Genomic DNA, 20,355 nt, shown 5'->3' with positions numbered 1-20,355 from the left:
TATAAAATAACTCTGGAACCTACGATTGGATCTGATTTGTCATGGAATCCAAGATTTATTGTTGTTGAAGATATTTTGGAAGTTTGTATCAAATAAAACCATAAATGAAGTCTCTATATGGCTGCAAAAGCCAAAATAGCCAATTTTGGACCTTTAAGGGGCCATAACTCTGGAACCCATGAAGGAATCTGGCCAGTTCAAGAAAGGAATCAAGATCTGTGGTGATACAAGTTGTGTGCAGGTTTGGTTAAAATCAAATCATACATGAAGTTGCTATTGTGCAGACAAGGTCAAAATAGCTAATTTTGGCCCTTTCAGGGGCCATAACTCTAGAACCCATGATGGGATCAGGCCGGTTCAACAAAGGAACTGAGATCTTATGGCAGCACAAGTTTTGTGCACGTTTGATTAAATTCAAATCATAAATGAAGCTGCTATTGTGCAGACAAGGTCGAAATAGCTAATTCTGGCCCTTTCAGGGGCCATAACTCTGGAACCTATAATGGAATTTAGCCAGTTCAAGAAAGGAACCAAGATCTGATAGTGATACAAGTTGTGTGCAAGTTTGGTTAAAATCAATTCATAAATGAAGCTGCTATTGTGCAGACAAGGTCAAAATAGCTTATTCTGGCCCTTTCAAGAAAGGAACCAAGATCTTATGGTGATACAAGTTGTGTGCAAGTTTGATTAAATTCAAATCATAAATGAAGCTGCTATTGTGCAGACAAGGTCAAAATAGCTAATTTTGGCCCTTTCAGGGGACATAACTCTGGAACCCATGACGGAATCTGGCCAGTTCAAGAAAGGAAACAAGATCTTATAGTGATACAAGTTGTGTGCAAGTCTGGTAAAAATCAAATCATAAATAAAGTTGCTATTGTGCAGACAAGGTCAAAATAGCTAATTTTGGCCCTTTCAGGGGCCATAACTCCGGAACCCATGATGGGATCTGGCCAGTTCAAGAAAGGAACCAAGATCTTATGGTGATACAAGTTGTGTGCAAGTTTGGTTAAAATAAAATCATAAATGAAACCACTATCGAGCAGACAAGAAATTGTGGACGGACAACGGATGGACGATGGGAGAAGGGCGATCACAAAAGCTCACCCTGTCACTATGTGACAGGTGAGCTAATAAACACAAATTTAACTGATCCATAAAAAAACAAATGTATCAAACATTCAAACAACGACCTTCTCCTAAAAAGTTTGTCCTTTATGCTGCATGTGATCAGCCTGCACATCCGTGATCTGCAATGTTCGCCATTCAGTGTCTTTTTAGTAAGCACCCCATTTAACAGTTAATGGTACCGTCCAAATTGAATGATGGACAAGTTCATTATAGAAATTTAGCAGCATAAGGGATAATCTAGTAGAACACTGGGAATATCATGTAACAAGTTAACATACTCTTTCTCATAACAAGAGGGCCAAGATTACCCTAGGTCGCTCACCTGTGTAACACACCAGAACAGCGTAAACATGTTTTACCTAATGATTTTCATGGAGACAAATATTCTGACCAATTTTCATTAAGATTGGACCAAAAAATGTGGCCTCTTGAGTGTAAACAAGCATTAACTTTGATTTGACCTAGTTACCTAGTTTTTTTACACACAAGACCAAGATTCGAACTTGTCCAAAAATTCACGAAAACAAACATTCTGACAAAGTTTCATGAAGATTGGAGCAAAAACATGGCCTCTAGAGAGTATACAAGCTTTACCTATGATTTGACCTAGTGACCTAGTTTTTGACCCCATTTGACTAAGACTTCATAATAACAAACATTCTGAAAAAATTTTAGGAAGATAGAATCAAATATGTGCCCCCTACGGTGTAAACAAGCTTATTCTTTGATTTGACCCGGTGACCTAGTTTTTGACCCTACATGACCCAGATAAAAATTTATCCAATATTTCATGCAGACAAACATTCTGACTAAGTTTCAAGAAGATACAGTCATTTATGTGGCCTCTAGAGTGTTCACAAGCTTTTCCTTTGATTTGACCTGGTGACCTAGTTTTTGACTCCATATGACCCAGTTTTCAAAACTGACCTAGGAATCATCAAGATAAACATTCTGACCAAGTTTCATGAAGATAGGGTCATAAATGTGGCCTGAAGAGTGTTAACAAGCTTTTCCTTTGATTTGGCCTCATGACCTAGTTTCTGACCTCATATGACCCAGTTTCAAACCCGGCCTAGCAATCATCAAGATAAACATTCGGACAAAGTTTCATGAAGATAGGATCATAAATTTTGCCTCTATGTTGTTAACAAGCTTTTCCTTTAATTTGACCTGATGACCTAGTTTTTGACCCGACATGACCCAGTTTCGATCCACGCCTAGAGATCATCAAGATAATCATTCTGTGCAAATTTGTATCAAATCAAAGCATAAATGAAACCTCTATACGGCTGAAAGAGCCAAAATAGAAAATTTTGCCGCTTTCAGGGGCAGTAACTCTAGAACTAACGAAGGAATCTAGCCAGGTTTCGAAAGGAACCGAGATCTTATCGTGACTTAAGTTGTGTGTAAGTGTGGTTAAAATCAAATATAATATGTCACTTCTATGGTGATCACAAGGTAAAACTTAACAAATTTTGGCTCTTTCAGGGGTAAATCAAGGGCCGTAACTCCGGAACCAAATGATTGGATCTGACAGATTCATCACAGAATCCAAGTTTAAATTGTTGTTGAAGATATTTTGCAATTTTTGGTATCAAATCAAACTGTAATGAAGTCTCTATATGGCTGCAAAAGCCAAATAGCAAAATTTTGGCCCTTTTAAAGGGGCCATAACTCTGGAACCCATGATGGGATCTGGCCAGTTTTCGAAAGGAACCAAAATATTATGCCAATACAAGTGTGCAAGTTTAATTATAGTCAATAGCAAAATGTTGTCTCTATCGTGTTCACAAGCCAAAAATAGTCAAATTGGCCCTTTCAGGGGCCATAACTCTGAAACCCATGATGAGATCTAGCCAGTTTTTGAAAGGAACCAAGATATTATGCTAATACAAGTTGTGCGCAGGTTTGATTAAAGCTGATTGCAAAATGTGGTCTCTATCGTGTTCACATGCCAAAAATAGCAAATTTTGGCTCTTGAAAGGGCCATAACTCTGGAACCCATAATGGGATCTGGCCAGTTTTCGAAAGGAACCGAGATATTATGCCAAAACAAGTTGTGTGCAAGTTTTATTAAAGTTGATCACAAAATGTGGTCTCTATTGTGTTCACAAGGAAATTGTGGACGGACGAAGGGCGATCACAAAAGCTCACCCTGTCACTACGTGACAGGTGAGCTAAAATCATTTTAAAATAACCTGCAGAACATTTTCCTTTCAAACTTAATTAAAATGTGATCTTAGCCTTGGTTATGTTTTGCCAAGTCTTGAATATGTTAAGAGGAGCACAATGTTTTACAATTAAGAATCACGAAGCAAAATCAGACAATTAATTAAGGGAGTCCAAAAGTTTGCTAGTTTTCAAATTAGAGTTAGTTTGCAAGGAAAAATGTTTATAATGTATGACCAACAAGTGAAATATATTTGATCATTACCAGTTTCAAAAGTATTTTTCCATTGATATAATCAGTAAGTAAATATTGCAAAAATTAATCCATCACAAAAAGTTCTTAGTTTATAGAATTATATGTTACTGCAAAATACCTTAGCTTCTTTTGTGGCTTCTCTAGGTCCGACGTCACTCTCACTTCCTTCACTGCTAAAGCTCTCATTCAAGGCAGCTATTCGAATCTGAAACATCGAAAATGTAGAATTTTGTTAGAGTAACACCCTTATTAAATGCGCATTTAAATTCCCTGTGATTTTTTGAATAAGTGCATTTGCAATTTACCTCGTGTTAATTGAATTCTACAAGGAAAGTCCAAATAGGTCTAAAGTGAGGGCTTGTAGCCCCTTAAGAAAACATAAAAAAAGAAAATACATGTATACAGGGACTCTTCCAACCTGAACTCCCTATGGACCAAGAAAAAGTTTTGGTTTAGGGAGGTTTTTATCCCTGGCAAGTCCAGTTTGGAAGAATATGCTGAAAATAAAGACAAGAGGCCCAAATGGGCCTAAGTCGCTCACCTGATGAAAACTTTAACCATCTGACTTTGCTTCTAATTAGGTTTGCTGAAAATCCTTTAGGCAGTTCATTTATAAATGAAGTTATTTAAAGGTTTTCTCTACATTTTCCAGTCAGGCTCCAAATACGCATTACCATCAGAAGAAATCATTTGAACGTGTTTCTATTTTAACTCTAGTGGCCCCTAAAAATGACCCAAGTGCCCCCATTGAATTTTCGAATAAGACCTTACAATGGTGTTACAGACCAAGTTTAATGAAGATCCATCAAGACATTCATGAGAAGAAGTACTTTAAAAGTATTTCTATTTTAAGCTCTACTAGACCCTGAAATGAGTGAAGTGCCCCCAATTGAACAAACATGGTAAAGGACCTTACAATGATGCTTCAGACAAGGTTTCATGAAGACTCATTAAGCAGTTCATGAGAATTAGTTATTTAAAAGGTATTTCTATTTTTAAATCTAGCAGCCCCTAAAAGGGGCCAAGTGTCTCCAATTGAACAAATTTGTTTGAGAACCTTATAATAATGCTACAAATGAAGTTTGATGAAGATCCATCGAGCTGTGTATGAGAAGAAGTCATTAACATTATTTCTATTTATAACTCTAGCAACCCAAAGCGCCCATCAATTGAACAAATTTTGGAGAGGACCTTATAATGATGCTACAGGCCATGTTTGATGAAGATCCATTGAACTGTTTATGAGGAGTAGTCATTAAAAGGCATTTTTATTTTTAGCCCTTGTAACCATTAACAGGGGTCTACTGCCCCCATTTGAATACATTTGAGAGAGGACTTTATAACGATCCTGCAGCCCAAGTTTAATGAAGATCCATGTAGCTGCTCATTAGAAGAGGTTGATTAAAGGCATTTCTGATTTAATCTCTAGCTGCCCCTTAAAGGAGCAAAGTATCCCTGTTTGAACAAAATTGGGAGAGGATCTTAAAATGATGCTACACGCCAAGTTTAATGACGATCCATCAAGTGGATAAGGACCAGGATTGATGAAGATCCATCTACCAATTCATGAGAAGATGTTATTTTAAGGTATTTCTATTTTTAATTCTAGGAGCCCCTAAAAGGGACCAAGTGCCCCAAACTGAACAATGTTGGTGAATGACCTTATAATGAGAGGGCAATGCATCTCTTATCGACCCTTTTAGCTATAATATTATGTGCTTAGTAAATTTGTCATCCGATTTTCTGCCAAATAGTACCATTTGAAAGAACATGTTTCATTGGTCATCTTTAGTATTTTTCGTACATGTTTAAGAAGATATATCCAATGAAAATCTTTGCTACATTTTATACAGTAAGTATAGCATATATCGACCTTTGCACCATTTATCGACCCTCTACTAAGTTTTTAAAAAAGTTTTAAATTAATGACATTTATTTTGCGACAAACAAATAAGATTTCATTCTAATACAATTCAGAATACACACAAATAAGATTTCATTCTAATACAAATCGGAATCTTGCATAAAACCTCTGTTTTTTACCGATTCTGGGCATGCATAAACAAGGAGATACTCATGAGCACTGGCTGTTGGTGAACGTTTTGGATATGCTGTTGTGAACCCAATATAAGCAAATCATGGATCCCGAATCAGTTTTGGCCAAAGTCGAAAGGTCTGAGACTTATAAAATCTTTTTATATTTTTCAATTTATTTGTAGATCTCATCAACCATGTCTGGGTTTCTAAATCCAATCCTAGTTGCTAATATCGATGTTGGAAAATTCAAATTCTTGTGTTTTTTAAACTTTGATCAAGACGGGGCGAGATGCAAAGCAAAACTTTCTAAGCTGATTTAAAAAGTAAAGCAAGAGGGTCATGATGACCCTGGATCGCTCACCTGAGTTATATGAGCTACTTGTTTCAAATGTCAAACAGATGCTAAAATATTAAGAAAGTAGGTCAGTAGGTCACATTTATGGTCACTGAAGGTCAGTTTAAAGATAGGTGTGCAAAACTGAACATGTCACCCAAATTTCAAGACTGTATCTTAAACAAGAAGATTTTTTAAGTTTTTCTTTTCGGTTGCCATGGCAACTAGAGTTCTGTGTGGAATTCAATTCTTTGAACAGCTTTTGAAGGGGACCACCCAAGGAGCATCCAGGCCAAGTTTCATCAACTTCCACCTAATGGTTTCAGAGGAGATGTTGTTGTTAAGGAAAGTGTGTACAGACGGATGACGGACGGACGAACGGACAGACGCCGGATGGTGAGTGACCACAATAGCTCATCCCGAGCACTTTGTGCTCAGGTGAGCTAAAAAGTTTCCTATATAAGTAAATGTAAAACTTGGAACCCCCATGGCAGGGCCTCTTTTCACCCCAGGGGCATAATTTGAAAGATCTTGATAGAGGACCAAAAGGCAATGCTACACACCAAATATCGAAGGCCTGGGTCTTGTGGTTTCAGACAAGAAGATCTTAAAGTTTTTTTCCTATATAAGTCTATGTAAAACTTGGGACCCCGGGGGCGGGGCCTCTTTTCAATCCAGGGACATAATTTGAATAATCTTGGTAGAGGACCACTAGGCAATGCAACATACTAAATATCAAAAGCCTAGGCCTTGCAGTTTCAGACATATTTTTAAAGATTTTTTCCTATATGTCTATGTAAAATTTGGGACCCCCAGGGCAGGGCCTCTTTTCAACCAAGGGGCATAATTTGAGCAATCTTCATAGAGGACAATTAGATGATGTTAAATGCCAAATATCGAGGCTCTACGCCTCTCGGTTTTGGACAAGAAGATTTTTTAAAGTTTTTCCTTTTGGTTGCCATGGCAACCAGAGTTCTGTGTGGAATTCAATTCTTTGAAAAATTTTGAAGGGGACCACCTTAGGAACATCCAGGCCAAGTTTCATCAACTTCCACCAAACGGTTTCAGAGGAGATGTTGTTTAACGGAAAGTGTGGCCGGACGCCGGACGGTAAGCAATCACAATAGCTCACCCAGAGCACTTTGTGCTCAGGTTAAGCTAAAAATCTGACATCACCTTGATGGTAGTAACTAAATATTACTGACCTACTACTTGCATTCATGGATTTAACAGAATAAGCATAATACAAAGGTTCATTTTTACTCACTGGTGCAACATTTTCTATGGTCATAATGGCAGGGCCTAGTAAATTTTTATCCACATTTTCAATTCTATTCAGTGAACAAATTTCAGGCCCAGAACAAGTCTCATTATCAATCTGAATTGCAGGCTGAGTGCAAGTCTCATTATCAATCGCAATTTCAGGCTCATTGCCAGTCTGGTTATCAATCACATTATCAATGCATTCAAATGATCCATTATCAAATAAAGGACTATTGGGACGGGCTCCATCCCCATTTGAATTAACCAGGTGCCCATTTTCTCCACCATTCCTCTGAATCACTTCCTTCCTTGCAAGTGCTCTCCTCCAGTTCTTCCCTCTAGGCATCTCCGACTAATGTATCACAACAAAATCCATTCTTCACTATAAAATCCACACTACATCCACACTTCATTAACAATTTTATTATGTCACACACTATTCATCCACAAGCTTTTCACTCTCCACTATCAATAACGCAAGTATGTATAGTTTATAGTTTGTTGAAATATAATCCTTGTAAGCCTAGATAAAAACAAATGAGTATTAAATGGAATCATAATAAAATTAAATTAAATATAATTGCAACAAAGCTGTTTCCATAGGATGACAAAATGCCCCCAATGGCACTTTGATGAACAGTTATGCCAATGTTAGAGTTTAGGACCTTTGACCTACGGGCCTGGGTCTTGCCGCGACACGTCCTCTTTCTGTGGTTCACATTCATGCCCAAAAAATTTTAAAATCCATGCATGAAAAGACAAAGATATGGACCGGACACGCCCATCAATGCACTACAAGAAAAACACTTTTAACTCTAAGTGGACCTTGACCTTTGAGCTACGGACCTGGGTCTTTCGCCGCGACAAGTCATCTTACTGTGGTACACATTCCTGTCAAGTTATTTGAAAATCCATCCATCGATGACAAGATGTGGACCGACAAAAATGCACATCATGAAAAATGACCTTTAACTCTAAGTGTGACCTTGACCTTTGAGCTACAACCTGGGTCTTTCGCGGGGACCATCGTCCTTTAACTGTGGTACACATTCATGCCAAGTTATTTGAAAATCCATCCATCGATGACAAAGATATGACCGGACACGAAAATTGCGGACACACCGACAGACTGACAGACCGACAGACGGTTCAAAAACTATATGCCTCCCTTCGGGGGCATAAAACAAACTTATGACTGATTTACATCTGCATTTATATTATTTCAAATATCTAATTTATTATCATTATCTCTTCTATTCTTTAATCTTCTAAAAAAATTTAATATCTAATTAATTATCATTATCATTTCTATTCCTTAATCTTCTAAAATATTTATATACAGTTAAAGCAGTATATGAAAAGGAAATAATAGCAGACACTGTGATAAGCCAGGCAGTTAAATTCCAGGAAGAGGTTTTCTTATACATGGGTGACACTAATACACTTTAATTGGGATACATTTTTAAAAGATTACTATATTTTAAAAGAAAAGAAGCAAACTGATTGCTTCAAATTCTCAGTCATAAAAAGAAAAAGTGGATATCAATAGTTTTAACATGTCCCCCATGGCACTTCACCTGGTACACTGCAAAATCTCAAGTACGCTTAATTTGATATTATAATATATTGTATAACAGGACGCATCTGAAAGAAAATAGAAGAAATAGAATACAATGTCAAAACTAGAATGTGTCTGTAGGACACAGGGTGTGCCCCCCACTAGTACATTTGTCACAAATAAGGGGAAATAATTCATATGTTTGCAGTCTTAATGGGGTATAGCCTCAACAAACATTTTATAAAAAAGAATCATTATTCTAGGCCACATACACAAACAAAAAATCCACTATTTTGGCTATTTCGAGGGCCGTAACTCTGTAATAATCGCTGAGATTCCCAAGAAGAATGCCAAATGCGCAAGGTCACATCATAATAAAGACTCAAGCATGGGTTCATGAATTTACATCAAATACTTTTATAGCTAGGCACATAATTAGGTGAAAATGTTCATTTTTTGACTATTTCAGGGGCCATAACTCTGAAAATAGGGGCGGAGGCAGACAAAAAAGGAGGGGCGCAAGTTCATATCATGATAAAGACTCATGCAAGGTTTAATCAATTAATATGTAACACTTTTTGAGCTAGGTGCGTCACAAGGTGAAAATGTGCATTTTTGACTATTGCAGGGGCCATAACTCTGAAAATAGGGGCGGAGGGGAAAAAAAAATAAAAGGTGCGCAAGTTCATATCATGAAAACGACTCCATGCAGTTTAAAACAAATCAAATGTATACTTTTGAGTTAGGCGCATCACAAGGTGATAATGTGCATTTTTGACTATTTCAGGGGCCATAACCAGCGTTCGACACTAACTTTTTTGCCAGGTATCCCGAAGGAATACCTGCTGGGAAATTAGGAATCCCTGCTGAAAATTAGGAGTCCCTGATAACAAAATTGGTAAGAACATGAAAAAACTAAAATCTAACAAACACAACTGTTTACAGTACTACATGTATTTTATTCCCTTTATTTCCATTTTAAAATCAATGACAACAATAGCTTGTATGACTTTTGCTGTAAAAGAATAAGTCCCTTTCTGTCCAATCCTCTTCCCCCTCATCTTCACTACCATCGCACTCCTCTCCATTTGTTGTAGTTCGTCTAAATGTATGCCGCCTAGTCATTCCCCCTTATAACCCCCTTATTTGTAATCATGTTTTTAATATAAAAAAAAATTCCGAAAAGTCTCCCTTTAAAAAAAAAAAATTTTAAAAAAAAATGTTCCCACCTACCTACCCTAATTTTTTCAGCATGTTACCAGATACAAAGATTTTTTAAAGGGCCCTTTTTAATGCAACTCCCACAGCTTTATCTAAAACTAGTACATTGGGGCATAACAGATTTTCTTAAAAATATTTATATTTTAGTTGTTTTATTTTGCACATTGCCTAAAAGTGGGTGGGGTTTAGTGTTTGCATGCTTTTATTATCAGCAAATTCTTCTAAATAAGAGCTGCTTTGGCAACAGTAATCATATTTTTTCGTAAATGCAGACGTTTTATTGGCTTTTTATTTTATTTGTACTTGAAAAATCTTGTAAGAAATAATAAAAATGTTCGAAAATGTCGGTCCTAAAAACGAGTGACAAATACGAAAAACAAAAGTAACAGTTAAAGTTCTTGAAAAGATAACTGTTTTAACTTTATTTTCTCATCATACCACTATAATTTCTGCTTATTTAATTTGTTTTGCCCAAACAAAGCCTCGGAATTATGATAATAAATTTGTTATAGACCGTACGGCCGACCGGGTCAGTAACGTATCGAGCACACAAAAAAATGGTACAAACACGATAATCAAGGCTGCATTGTTTATCAATTAACTTGTAAACATTGATCAATAAACACCTTTGATAATGACAAGGCAAATTGTACTAAATACAAACCGCGAATAAGCACTGCATTTGGCGCGTGGCGTGACTGACATCTGTCGGTAGCTAATTAACATAACGACGCCCCCCGGCCCTACTGCCATATTTCCGCTTGTGCCGGCGAACAATATTGAAATTCACTTTGGGGTTTTGATTGACAGGGGGCAGAACTATCGAACTTGAACGCATCTAAGTAAATTTCCGCGAGTCAAGCCGACGCACGTCCGTAATTTATGCGGATAAAATACGAGTTTTTCGCGGGTCAAACCCGGAGCTCGGGACAACTGAACGCCCTGGGAAACTTAGCAAAAGACCGATGTTTGAGCGAAAAAGACTGGGGAATTTCATTGTTTAGAATCATATTTTATCTGAAAATCAAAAGTCCCGACGGAACACCGAAATTGTGAACTTTTTGATCCCTTTCGGATTTTTGGGGTCCCCCGGGTCCCCCGGGGCACCGTTAGTGTCGAAAAGCTGATAACTCTGAAAATAGGAGTGGACCCAGATGAAAAATAGGAGGTGCGCAAGTTCATATCATGATAAAGACTCATGCAAGGTTTAATAAATTTGTATTAAATACTTTTTGAGCTAGGCTCATCACAAGGTGAAAATGTGCATTTTTGACTAAATTTCAGGGACCATAACTCGGGAAAAAGGGAGCGGAAACCAGACGAAAAAAGGAGGTGCTCAAGTTCATAAACATGATAAAGACTCATGCAAGGTTTTTATCAATTTATATCGAATACTTTTTGAGCTAGGCACATCCCGCACCTCAGATGGACGGAAGGATGCACGGACAGGAGCAATCTATATGCCCCCACCACTCATGGGGGGGGGGGGGGGGGGGGGGGGGGGGGGGGGGGGGGGCACAAAGACATCACAAAGTTGAAAAATCCATTAAAAATTATGACCTCTAACACATTTGTAGACCTTTGTGCCTATATTAACTCACTTGGCATCTATCAATTACATGTAGTCTGGGAATTTAAAAACACAGTTGTTAACAGATCATATTCTTGGTAGAGGGTCACGCAAAGACCATTTGTGTGAAATTTGTTTAAAGTGAGGCCAGCAGTTTCATACAAGAATTTTTTTAAAGTTTCCATTATATACATATAGGGAAAAGTGGCCATGCCCTCTGGCGGCCATGTTTTTTGAAGAATCAGAAAAAAATTGAACAATCTTGGTAGAGGGTCACACAAGGAATATTTGTGTGAAATTATTTTTAAAATCGTGTCAGCAGTTTCATACAAGAAGATTTTACAAGAAGTTTCCATTACATACATATAGGAAAAAGTGACCATGTCCCCTGGCGGCCATGTTTTTTGACTAATCAGGATAATTCATAGTCTTGGTAGAGGGTTACATAAGGACCATTTGTATGAAATTACTTCAAAATCAGGTGAGGCGTTTAATTTTTTTAAAGGTTTTGCCCTACATAAGTTAATTTAAACGATGTGCCCCAGCCAGTTTCAACCCAAGTGGGATAACTTGAACAATCTTGGTAAAGGACTACTACACGATGCTACATACCAAATATCAAAGCCCTAGGCCCTGTGGTTTTGTAAAAGAAGATTTTCAAAGTTTTCCCTATATAAGTCTATATAAACCATGCGACCCCGGGCGGGGCCATATTTGACCCTAGGAGAATAATTTGAATAATCTTGGTAGATGACCACTAGATGATGCTACATACCAAATATCAAAGCCCTAGGACCTGTGGTTTTGGACACGAAGATTTTTAAAGTTTCCACTATATACATATCTAGGGAAAAGTGATTATAAATGCCCTCTGGCGGCCAAGTTTTATGACGAATCAAAATTATTTGAACAATCTTCGTACAGGGTTACATAAGGACTATTTCTATCAAATTATTTCAAGATCGGACCTGCCGTTTAGGAAGAGATGTCTTGAAGATTTTTCTATTTTTAGCCCTGGCGGCCCCTATGTGCAACCAAGTGGAACCATTTTAACAATTTTGAAAGAGGACCACCAAAGAAACATCCAGGCCATGTTTCATCAACTTCCATCAAATGGGTTCAGAGGAGATGTTGTTTAAAGGAAAGTGTGGATGGACGGACGCTGGAAGGTGAGCGATCACAATTAATAGCTCACCCCGAGCACTTTGTGCTCAGGTGAGCTAAAAATAAAAAGGCGTAGAGGTGTAGAGGTTTCATTAAGGATACACTTAAATAAAGGCTGTGTGTATCGATTTCCATTATACGATAATATTAACAAGGGACCGAATGAACAGTGCAGAATTGTTGCCAGTCAGCATCTCTCGGCACCTGTATGTTGTGTAAATGTACTGTGCAGGATGTTGTGGTGCCGTGTAGTTTTCATTATAGATCTGTACCGATTATATCGAAGAACGCGGGAGTCACACTTATTTTACATAAATTTGAAAAGAAATTACCACAATATATGAAGGGGGTTGACATTAGATACAGTTGCTCTACTACAAATTTTATCAAGTTTGATGAAGATCCATCAAGTGGTTCATGAGAAGGAGTCATTTCAAGGCATTCTGGTAGTACATAAGGCTCTCCCAAATTTGTCAGAATGGGGGCACTTCATCCCTTTTTGGGGCAACTAGAGCAAAAGACAGAAATACCTTTAAAAGATTTTTTCTTGTGAACCACCTGATGGACCTGACATCAAACTTAGTCTGTAGTAGGCAATGGTTACTGAACCTTCACTGGTGCAGCAGACACAAGAGTGCACCAACACCTGTGCAGCAGATGTGAGGTCTAGTGCACTGTCATTTTTGTTATATATAAAATACAGCCTTTCTTTGAATTATAATCATAACATCTTGTCACCAGTTATATGTATGACCATTATTAAAAGAATGAAGTAAGATAATTCTAATTCAAATAAACATTGACTTACCTTTTAATTTACCGACATACCGATTTCCCTCAATGCGCTAATTTCATTCTTCGGCAACATTATCATCCACCATTAACTAAGATATTTCCGAATAAAAACATCGTGCCGCTATCAGATACGGTCTATTAATAGAAAGTTTATTTTGGCGGAATGATTTTTAAGAAGAGCGTTCAGTTAAGACAGAATGAGTTTCATTGAAAGAAATTATTAATTTTTAATTTTCATAAATAGCATACTAGTACATTTATGTCAATTTAAGATTAGTTATTGTCTGTATTTGGATACATCAAAATTGAAATCCGAACTTTATTTCAGATTCACTATCTCATGATCAGAGCTGCCAATACAAAAGACAAACACGCCCAATCCAATCATTAAATAACTTTAACAAGCAACGCAACAAAGCCTACATTTGTAGACCTCCATTTATTGTCTTAATTTAATCTTTATTGTTTTTCACAGTTTTTATCATAGATTTCGTAAGATGTAGCTTTTGTAATTAATAATATAACAAATATTGAAATTATAACAGTTTTCACCATACATGTACATTATAAAATATTTGCCTGCAAGGTGTCAATATTTCCGAATTTCTGGTTCCACGAAGAGTTAATCGTCAATTGTCACTAACATAACCTGAAATTAAGATCAAATTTCAATTTTGATATACGTTCATATATATCCAAATACAGACAATAATTAAACTTATAAATTCAACTTAAATTGACAAAAATAACGATATGTGGTTTTCATGAAAAATTAAAAGAAAATCAATGAAATTCATTCTGTCATTCGGAAATAGCTTAGTAAATAACGGATACCACTGTTGCCGAAGAACGGAGATTATCTCTTTGAGGTAAACGGTAAATTAACAGGTAAGTCAAGGTTTATATTACTGCATTCTTTTAATTATGTTCTTGCATATTACTGGTGAAAATATCTTTTGGTTAAACTTTACATAAAGGTTATATTTTATATATAACAAAAATGACGGTGCACTAGACCTCTGGTCTGCTGCACCGGTGACGGTGCACTAGACCTCGGGTCTGCTGCACCGGTGACGGTTCACTAGACCTCGGGTCTGCTGCACCGGTGACGGTTCACTAGACCTCTGGTCTGCTGTACCGGTGACGGTTCACTAGCCACTGCCTCTGTAGTATCATTGTAAGTTCCTCTCCTACATATATAAAATTTCCTAGAGTAAAATGAATGGGGTGCATTTATTGAAGGACTTGAAAAGCATTTTTAAACAAAATTAGTTTGTATACATGTCTTTTATTTAGATGCACTACAAATCATTATTCACTACGTCTACTGTCTCAATACAAAGAGCTATAAAAATAAATAGATCGGCAACTTAAAAGGCATATAGAGCAAATCTCGCCAACATCCCGTGACAACTCCGGAAGTGGCGCGTTCTCCATGCGCCATTTTGTATGCGAAAGCAATTATTCATCGGTAAATTAATTATCACCTTATGACCACGCTTCTTTTGTTGGTAAGAAACGTGTACTCTGTGTCTTAAGACTATTTCACATTAAACTAATGTTGTTTCAGAAGCTAACATGTATTTTAAATGTAGTTTTAAAGGTACAAATTGTAACTCCATGCTCGCCAATGTTTGTTTTTACTAACAAAACGCCGATTCACACTCTGACACGAGATCACGCGAGATTACAGCCAGTTGCCATTCTGTGTATTTTATACTTCTTTGCTCAATACTACTTCCAACAAACTTGCATCCGAAATTGGAGAAACATATCCGAATATCGTGGTCGAACCGTCTTTCGAACCTCTTAATTGATGACATGGGCTGACACTTATTAGTGACGACGTTTACTAACTAATTTCTGTTAAAAATACATTTTAATCACATCTAACAATCACCGGACATAGGGCCAATTCAATTCACTCAACCCGGGGCACGCCGGTCACGTGGGCGGCAAGAAAAAAATCTTGCCGGTTTATCACTAAAACGAACGCTTCGGCGTACGCCTGCCCATGAGCTGCAGAAACAAAAAAATAAGTTTCCAATTTATTATGATTTTCTCTTGCGGCCTTTTCCAAATAAGCTAGCAAATAGTTCTTGCAGCATGTTTCTACATTTACTGGTATTAATACCCAAATTTTCAAATGTTTACTCGATTTTGTATCGCGAAAATATATCCTAGAGTCATTAGATTTGACGCCCTTAAGCAGTCTAACATGTATTTCATTAGTAATATAGATAAATTAAACAAATAAATAGTGTTGTAATAAACTATGGCATGTCTCCCTTTTTTTTAATTTTGTTTTGTGAATTTTGTGGGCAAAAAGGTGTCAATATTTGTATTATTGCTGACTGACCATCGAGGCATCCATATTTTTAAGGCTCATGAGAAATGACGCCTTTTGACTGGCTGGCTCTCTTAACCAAAACTTCACTTTTCTGGAGCCTATATGGCCAAAATCATATTTGGCTGGTATAATTCTATGTGAATGCAGTCGAGACATGAAACTTAAAAGGACAATAAACAAATTAATATAATTAATCTTTTTAAGTGACCTTTTTACTATTTCTTTGTAAAATGTGATCTTTTTTATTCACTTTATATATTGTTAATAGCAGTCATTCATTATCAAAACAGTGAGGACACAAAAATATATAACTCTTTCTAACAGCTCTAACTTTGATACTTTCAGTGAAAACCTATTAGAAACATGACCTTCTTTATTTACAACAAGATTTGCCAAAGAGCAGCAAAACCATATTCAATTAAATTAATTTAATGTTTTCAAATGATACAAGGTGTATAGCCTACAGGAGAGTGAAAAATCTAAAATTTATTCAAAATTTCAGTCAAAGAACTGTCTTGTGACTTTGAAAAATAGCTGGGGGAAAGAGAAAACCAAGATCTGAATTCCTGACCAGTTGCTTCTGTAAGAATTAGGTTTTTAAAGGATTGGAGATTTTTGCATTATTAAAAAGACATAAAAATACACCAAAGTACGAAAAAATGATTTACAGTCAGCTCGTCCCCTAGTCAACACGTCCCCCAGTCAACTCGTCCCCGATTTGGTCATTTCGTCCCCCTCGGCGATTTCATATTGGTCATTTCGTCCCCCCCTTTCGGCCCCCTTTTTAAAACGTATTTTTGAGGAAAAAAAATCAAAGTATAATAAATTAAGACGTTTTTTTTCTTTCAAATAAGGATATTTTACGCTAAAAATGTACATAAGTTTTCGTTTGTTTTAAGAACTTTTTTGCTTTAAAAATGATCGATTTAACAAGGAGGATTTTCTGGGGTTTTTCTGTTTTTTTCTCTCTTTGTTTTTGTAAGTCTGCTATGTTGGATAACATGATTGCTGTTTAAATGTCCATATTTGATGCTGCTTATTTTCAAACTCTTGCATAAGATTAAACTTTTTATTAAACTTTTTTTATTAAACTTTTTTTTATAACAAATACTTTCCTCACTCCAATCAACTATTAACACATTTAATTCTACTAGGGGAAAATTTTGACACATTTCATTCAGTCAATCAACAACTTCTCATGCAATTAAATACCATTAACACCTTCCAATCAGCCCAATCAAGGCCTTTTAATGTGATTAATAACCTTTAACACCTCGTATGCAGGTATATGCTCATTCTACTTTTTTTTTAGAAACCACTGTCTCCCTACTTTTGAAGTATTTAAGTATTTCTTTTTTTATTTTAATGACAAAAATGGATATAAAGCATGTTGGTTATTTTTAGTAAAACATATGTGACAGATATTAGTTGTTTATTTATTCTTTATTTAATTTCTAATTAAAACTTTCTTTTATTATGACCAGAGGTAAGGATTTATTGCTCTCTCTATTCTTACTATGATTTTTAAAAAGTTAATTAGATTTTCTAATATATTATATTTAAAATACTAAGGGCATTGTATTTATTTTTTTCATATTTTATTTCAGTTAATTGTCTTATATTTTCAGTATATTTCTTTTACTATTTTATCAAACCTAATTATTTAAAGTTAATTATTTCTAATATAACTCCTTCAAAACTCACGATGATTTTAAATAAAAGTTTTCAAAGTCAAAAAAGCAAAAATGCCTAAAATATTAAGGGGGAAAAAATTTCTAAAAGGGGGACGAATTGACCAAAATCGGGACGAGTTCACCAAATTTTATCATGAGGGGGACGAAATGACCAATTTTGGGGGACGAAATGACCAAATTGGGGACGAGTTGACTGGGGGATGAGTTGACTAGGGGACGAGTTGACTTGATACTTTAATATAATCTTACTGTAAATCTGTTGAATGCATTAATGTTTTATTTGAGCAAGGTAAAATATTGCCTGCTTTGCAAACGTGTGTAATTTGGCATCATAAAAGGTCACTTATACCTATTTGACAGCAAAATAAATAAGGGCATCAAAACTCATGAGTGTCAAAACAGATGATCGAAGGATATGATTTGCCGGTTTGCCTATCTCGCAAGACATCGGCGTACGCCGGGTAGACCCGGGCAGTGCCGGCAAGCCAAACGAACGCCTAGCCGGTTGTACGCGGCGAAACGGCGTACGCCACAAAAGTGAAACGAATTGACCCATAGAATCGTCCAAGTTAACCCGATTGTCACATGTTTACGCGACATAAATAAGGACATGCCATGAAAGGCAAGATATGTTTGCCATAAGATTTAACATTTATTCCAAGACAAATTCCATTACCATTTCTATATTTTCAGTCCTTCTTATAAGCTACTTTGTCCGCGTCTTGATTTGCATTATTTTGCGGCCCGGCGAAAATGTCAACAAATAACAGACTGTATTGAACGATAAATTTAACATTTAAAACACAAAAAAGGGCCAACAGCATCACAACGATGTTCCCAAAGGACTCCCATATCAGTAAGGGTAGATAGTGAAATTTTAAGAAATAATATCCAGGACAGAAATTATTTTGTTGAATAGAATTCAAGAAGCGTCCTAAAATTATTGTTTGAAATGCAGAGGAATCATATTACAAGCTCGCAACCCAAGTGATATAGTGACATTGGCGTAGGAGCGATCTCAATATTTGGAGGAGGAGGGGGGTCGGGGTGACAATGAAGGACCGGTCAGCTAAACCTATCCATATTTTTCCTGATTTTTTGACAATGCATATGCTGCACTCCCCCCCCCCCCCCCCCCCCCCCCCACACACACACACAACTACCCCACTCAAAATTGAAAAAAATCAAGATAAAATCACTGTTGGAGATATATCTTTTTCATTCTAACACGACATGAAGGATCACTATCTTCATACTTGATGTCATCCAATAAATATTTGCCCGTTCTTGTGGTGTTTTTTTTAGTGTGGACCTATATAAGACATTTGTCGCTATGATAATAATTGTGATGTATAAACAATGATTTTATTGCATAATAATATCAGTTTCAGTCTTATTTGTTTAATAGGAATTCTGCCATGACCTGATTTATTTTCCTTTTAAACAAAGAATAAAATCTATATGAAGATCCTTTGGAAGCATAGGATGCAACCAAGCCAAACAAGCAAATTCGATGATTTGGTATCCCCCGCCGAAAGGGTTTGTGGTGAGGAATGGCAAAAAGATATATCCGGCAAAAAGTTAAGGATGTTAATAAGAAGCAAATAATTTCATTAGTCAAAATCAATTCAACAGAAAACAAATGTTTAATTAAAGAGTACATAATAAATGTATGATACTTTGATCCTGACTAAAGAATTTATTTTGAATGGGATATGCTTACTATAATAAGCTTAGCTTTTAAAATTAAATGCAGTTAATTGAAATGTGAGCTTGAAGTTTAACTGGAATGAAATATTGTCTTTGAGTGGTTTGGCACCAGGTGGTGCTGTTTTACATGTACATTTGAACTTAAAAGATCAGATGTCCTTAAGAGAACACAGGTAAGATATCTTGAACATGGCTGAGGGCAAGGTTTGTGCAGTCACAACTAACATGTTGAAGGTTTGAACATTTAAAAAAAAAAAAAGGAATGGAAATATATATATCTATATATAGATATATGTATATATTTATTTTTTAGGGGGTGGGGGTGCAGGGGAACGGGAGAGGAAACAAAATTTCACATGTTGATTATAAATATTGATTGAAAATTAAAAATGAAAAAAAAAAAGGTAAAAGGGTGAAGTTGGGAGGAGGGGGGTGGCAGAGGATGCATGGTCAGTGGTGGGCATGACTGGGTGGAGAAGTGAGGTGGGGGAATGGTACAACTTGGAAGGTTTGAAAAAAATCTAAAATAAGAAATGAAAAAAAATATCTTATAATTTTCATTTGCCTGTTCTTTTATGAATTAACGCCGCGGACAACCTTCTGTCGACAAATCGAGCACGACTTCATACTGTTTGATTAGTCCAACTCATCATGTAATTATCACTTTCTTTTCATTTCAGTCTGATATTACGTCCAACTCAACCATATCTGAGAACAGTTAGTGATCCACATCCGAACATAAATTGTAAGCTCAAGAGTATAAGGAACACAAAAGAAAAGTTTGATTTGCTGTAGGCAATACATTATCTCGTGAACTATAACGTTCATCAGCATTTTAAGCATAAAACCTATATAAAAACAGCTATTAAATTTTTGCATGAACATATACGGCATATAGCACAGTCGATTTGTCTAACGCACTAGTTTTATCCCGTATTTTCATTGATGAACAAGCACAAGAGAATATTTAAAGATAGATCTGTCCCCAAATACCTTTTGCTTTCAAATGTTATAAGTTGATGCCAGATTCTTGTGAAAATACAACTAATAATGTGCTAATACACTTAGAATTAGCCCGAGACGATGTTCTCCCCATTTACTCT

At 36.3% G+C, this 20,355-nt stretch overlaps 1 protein-coding gene across 2 annotated transcripts in view; it reads right to left on the bottom strand.

The window, feature by feature from the left end:
* The window catches only part of LOC123536259 (calcineurin-binding protein cabin-1-like), a 113,904-nt gene extending 95,584 nt beyond the window's left edge, over positions 1 to 18,320 (bottom strand). Inside the window, exons 1-3 of one of the 2 annotated variants that reach the window (XM_053528124.1) lie at positions 18,219 to 18,292; positions 7,195 to 7,713; positions 3,675 to 3,761 (exon numbers count right to left, since the gene is read on the bottom strand). In XM_053528124.1, the coding sequence (XP_053384099.1) occupies positions 3,675 to 3,761; positions 7,195 to 7,536 (429 nt within the window). In that variant the 5' untranslated portion in view covers positions 7,537 to 7,713; positions 18,219 to 18,292. Of the gene's footprint in view, positions 1 to 3,674; positions 3,762 to 7,194; positions 7,714 to 18,218 lie in introns of both variants that reach the window. The other variant, XM_053528125.1, reaches the window with a different exon arrangement.
* Positions 18,321 to 20,355: the final 2,035 nt, after the last annotated feature.

This window comes from Mercenaria mercenaria, chromosome 17 (genome assembly GCF_021730395.1).
Source record: "Mercenaria mercenaria strain notata chromosome 17, MADL_Memer_1, whole genome shotgun sequence".
Lineage (NCBI taxonomy): Eukaryota > Metazoa > Mollusca > Bivalvia > Venerida > Veneridae > Mercenaria > Mercenaria mercenaria.
The sequence above is the reverse complement of the archived record's forward strand: the minus strand, read 5'-3'. Positions and strand labels throughout refer to the sequence as shown.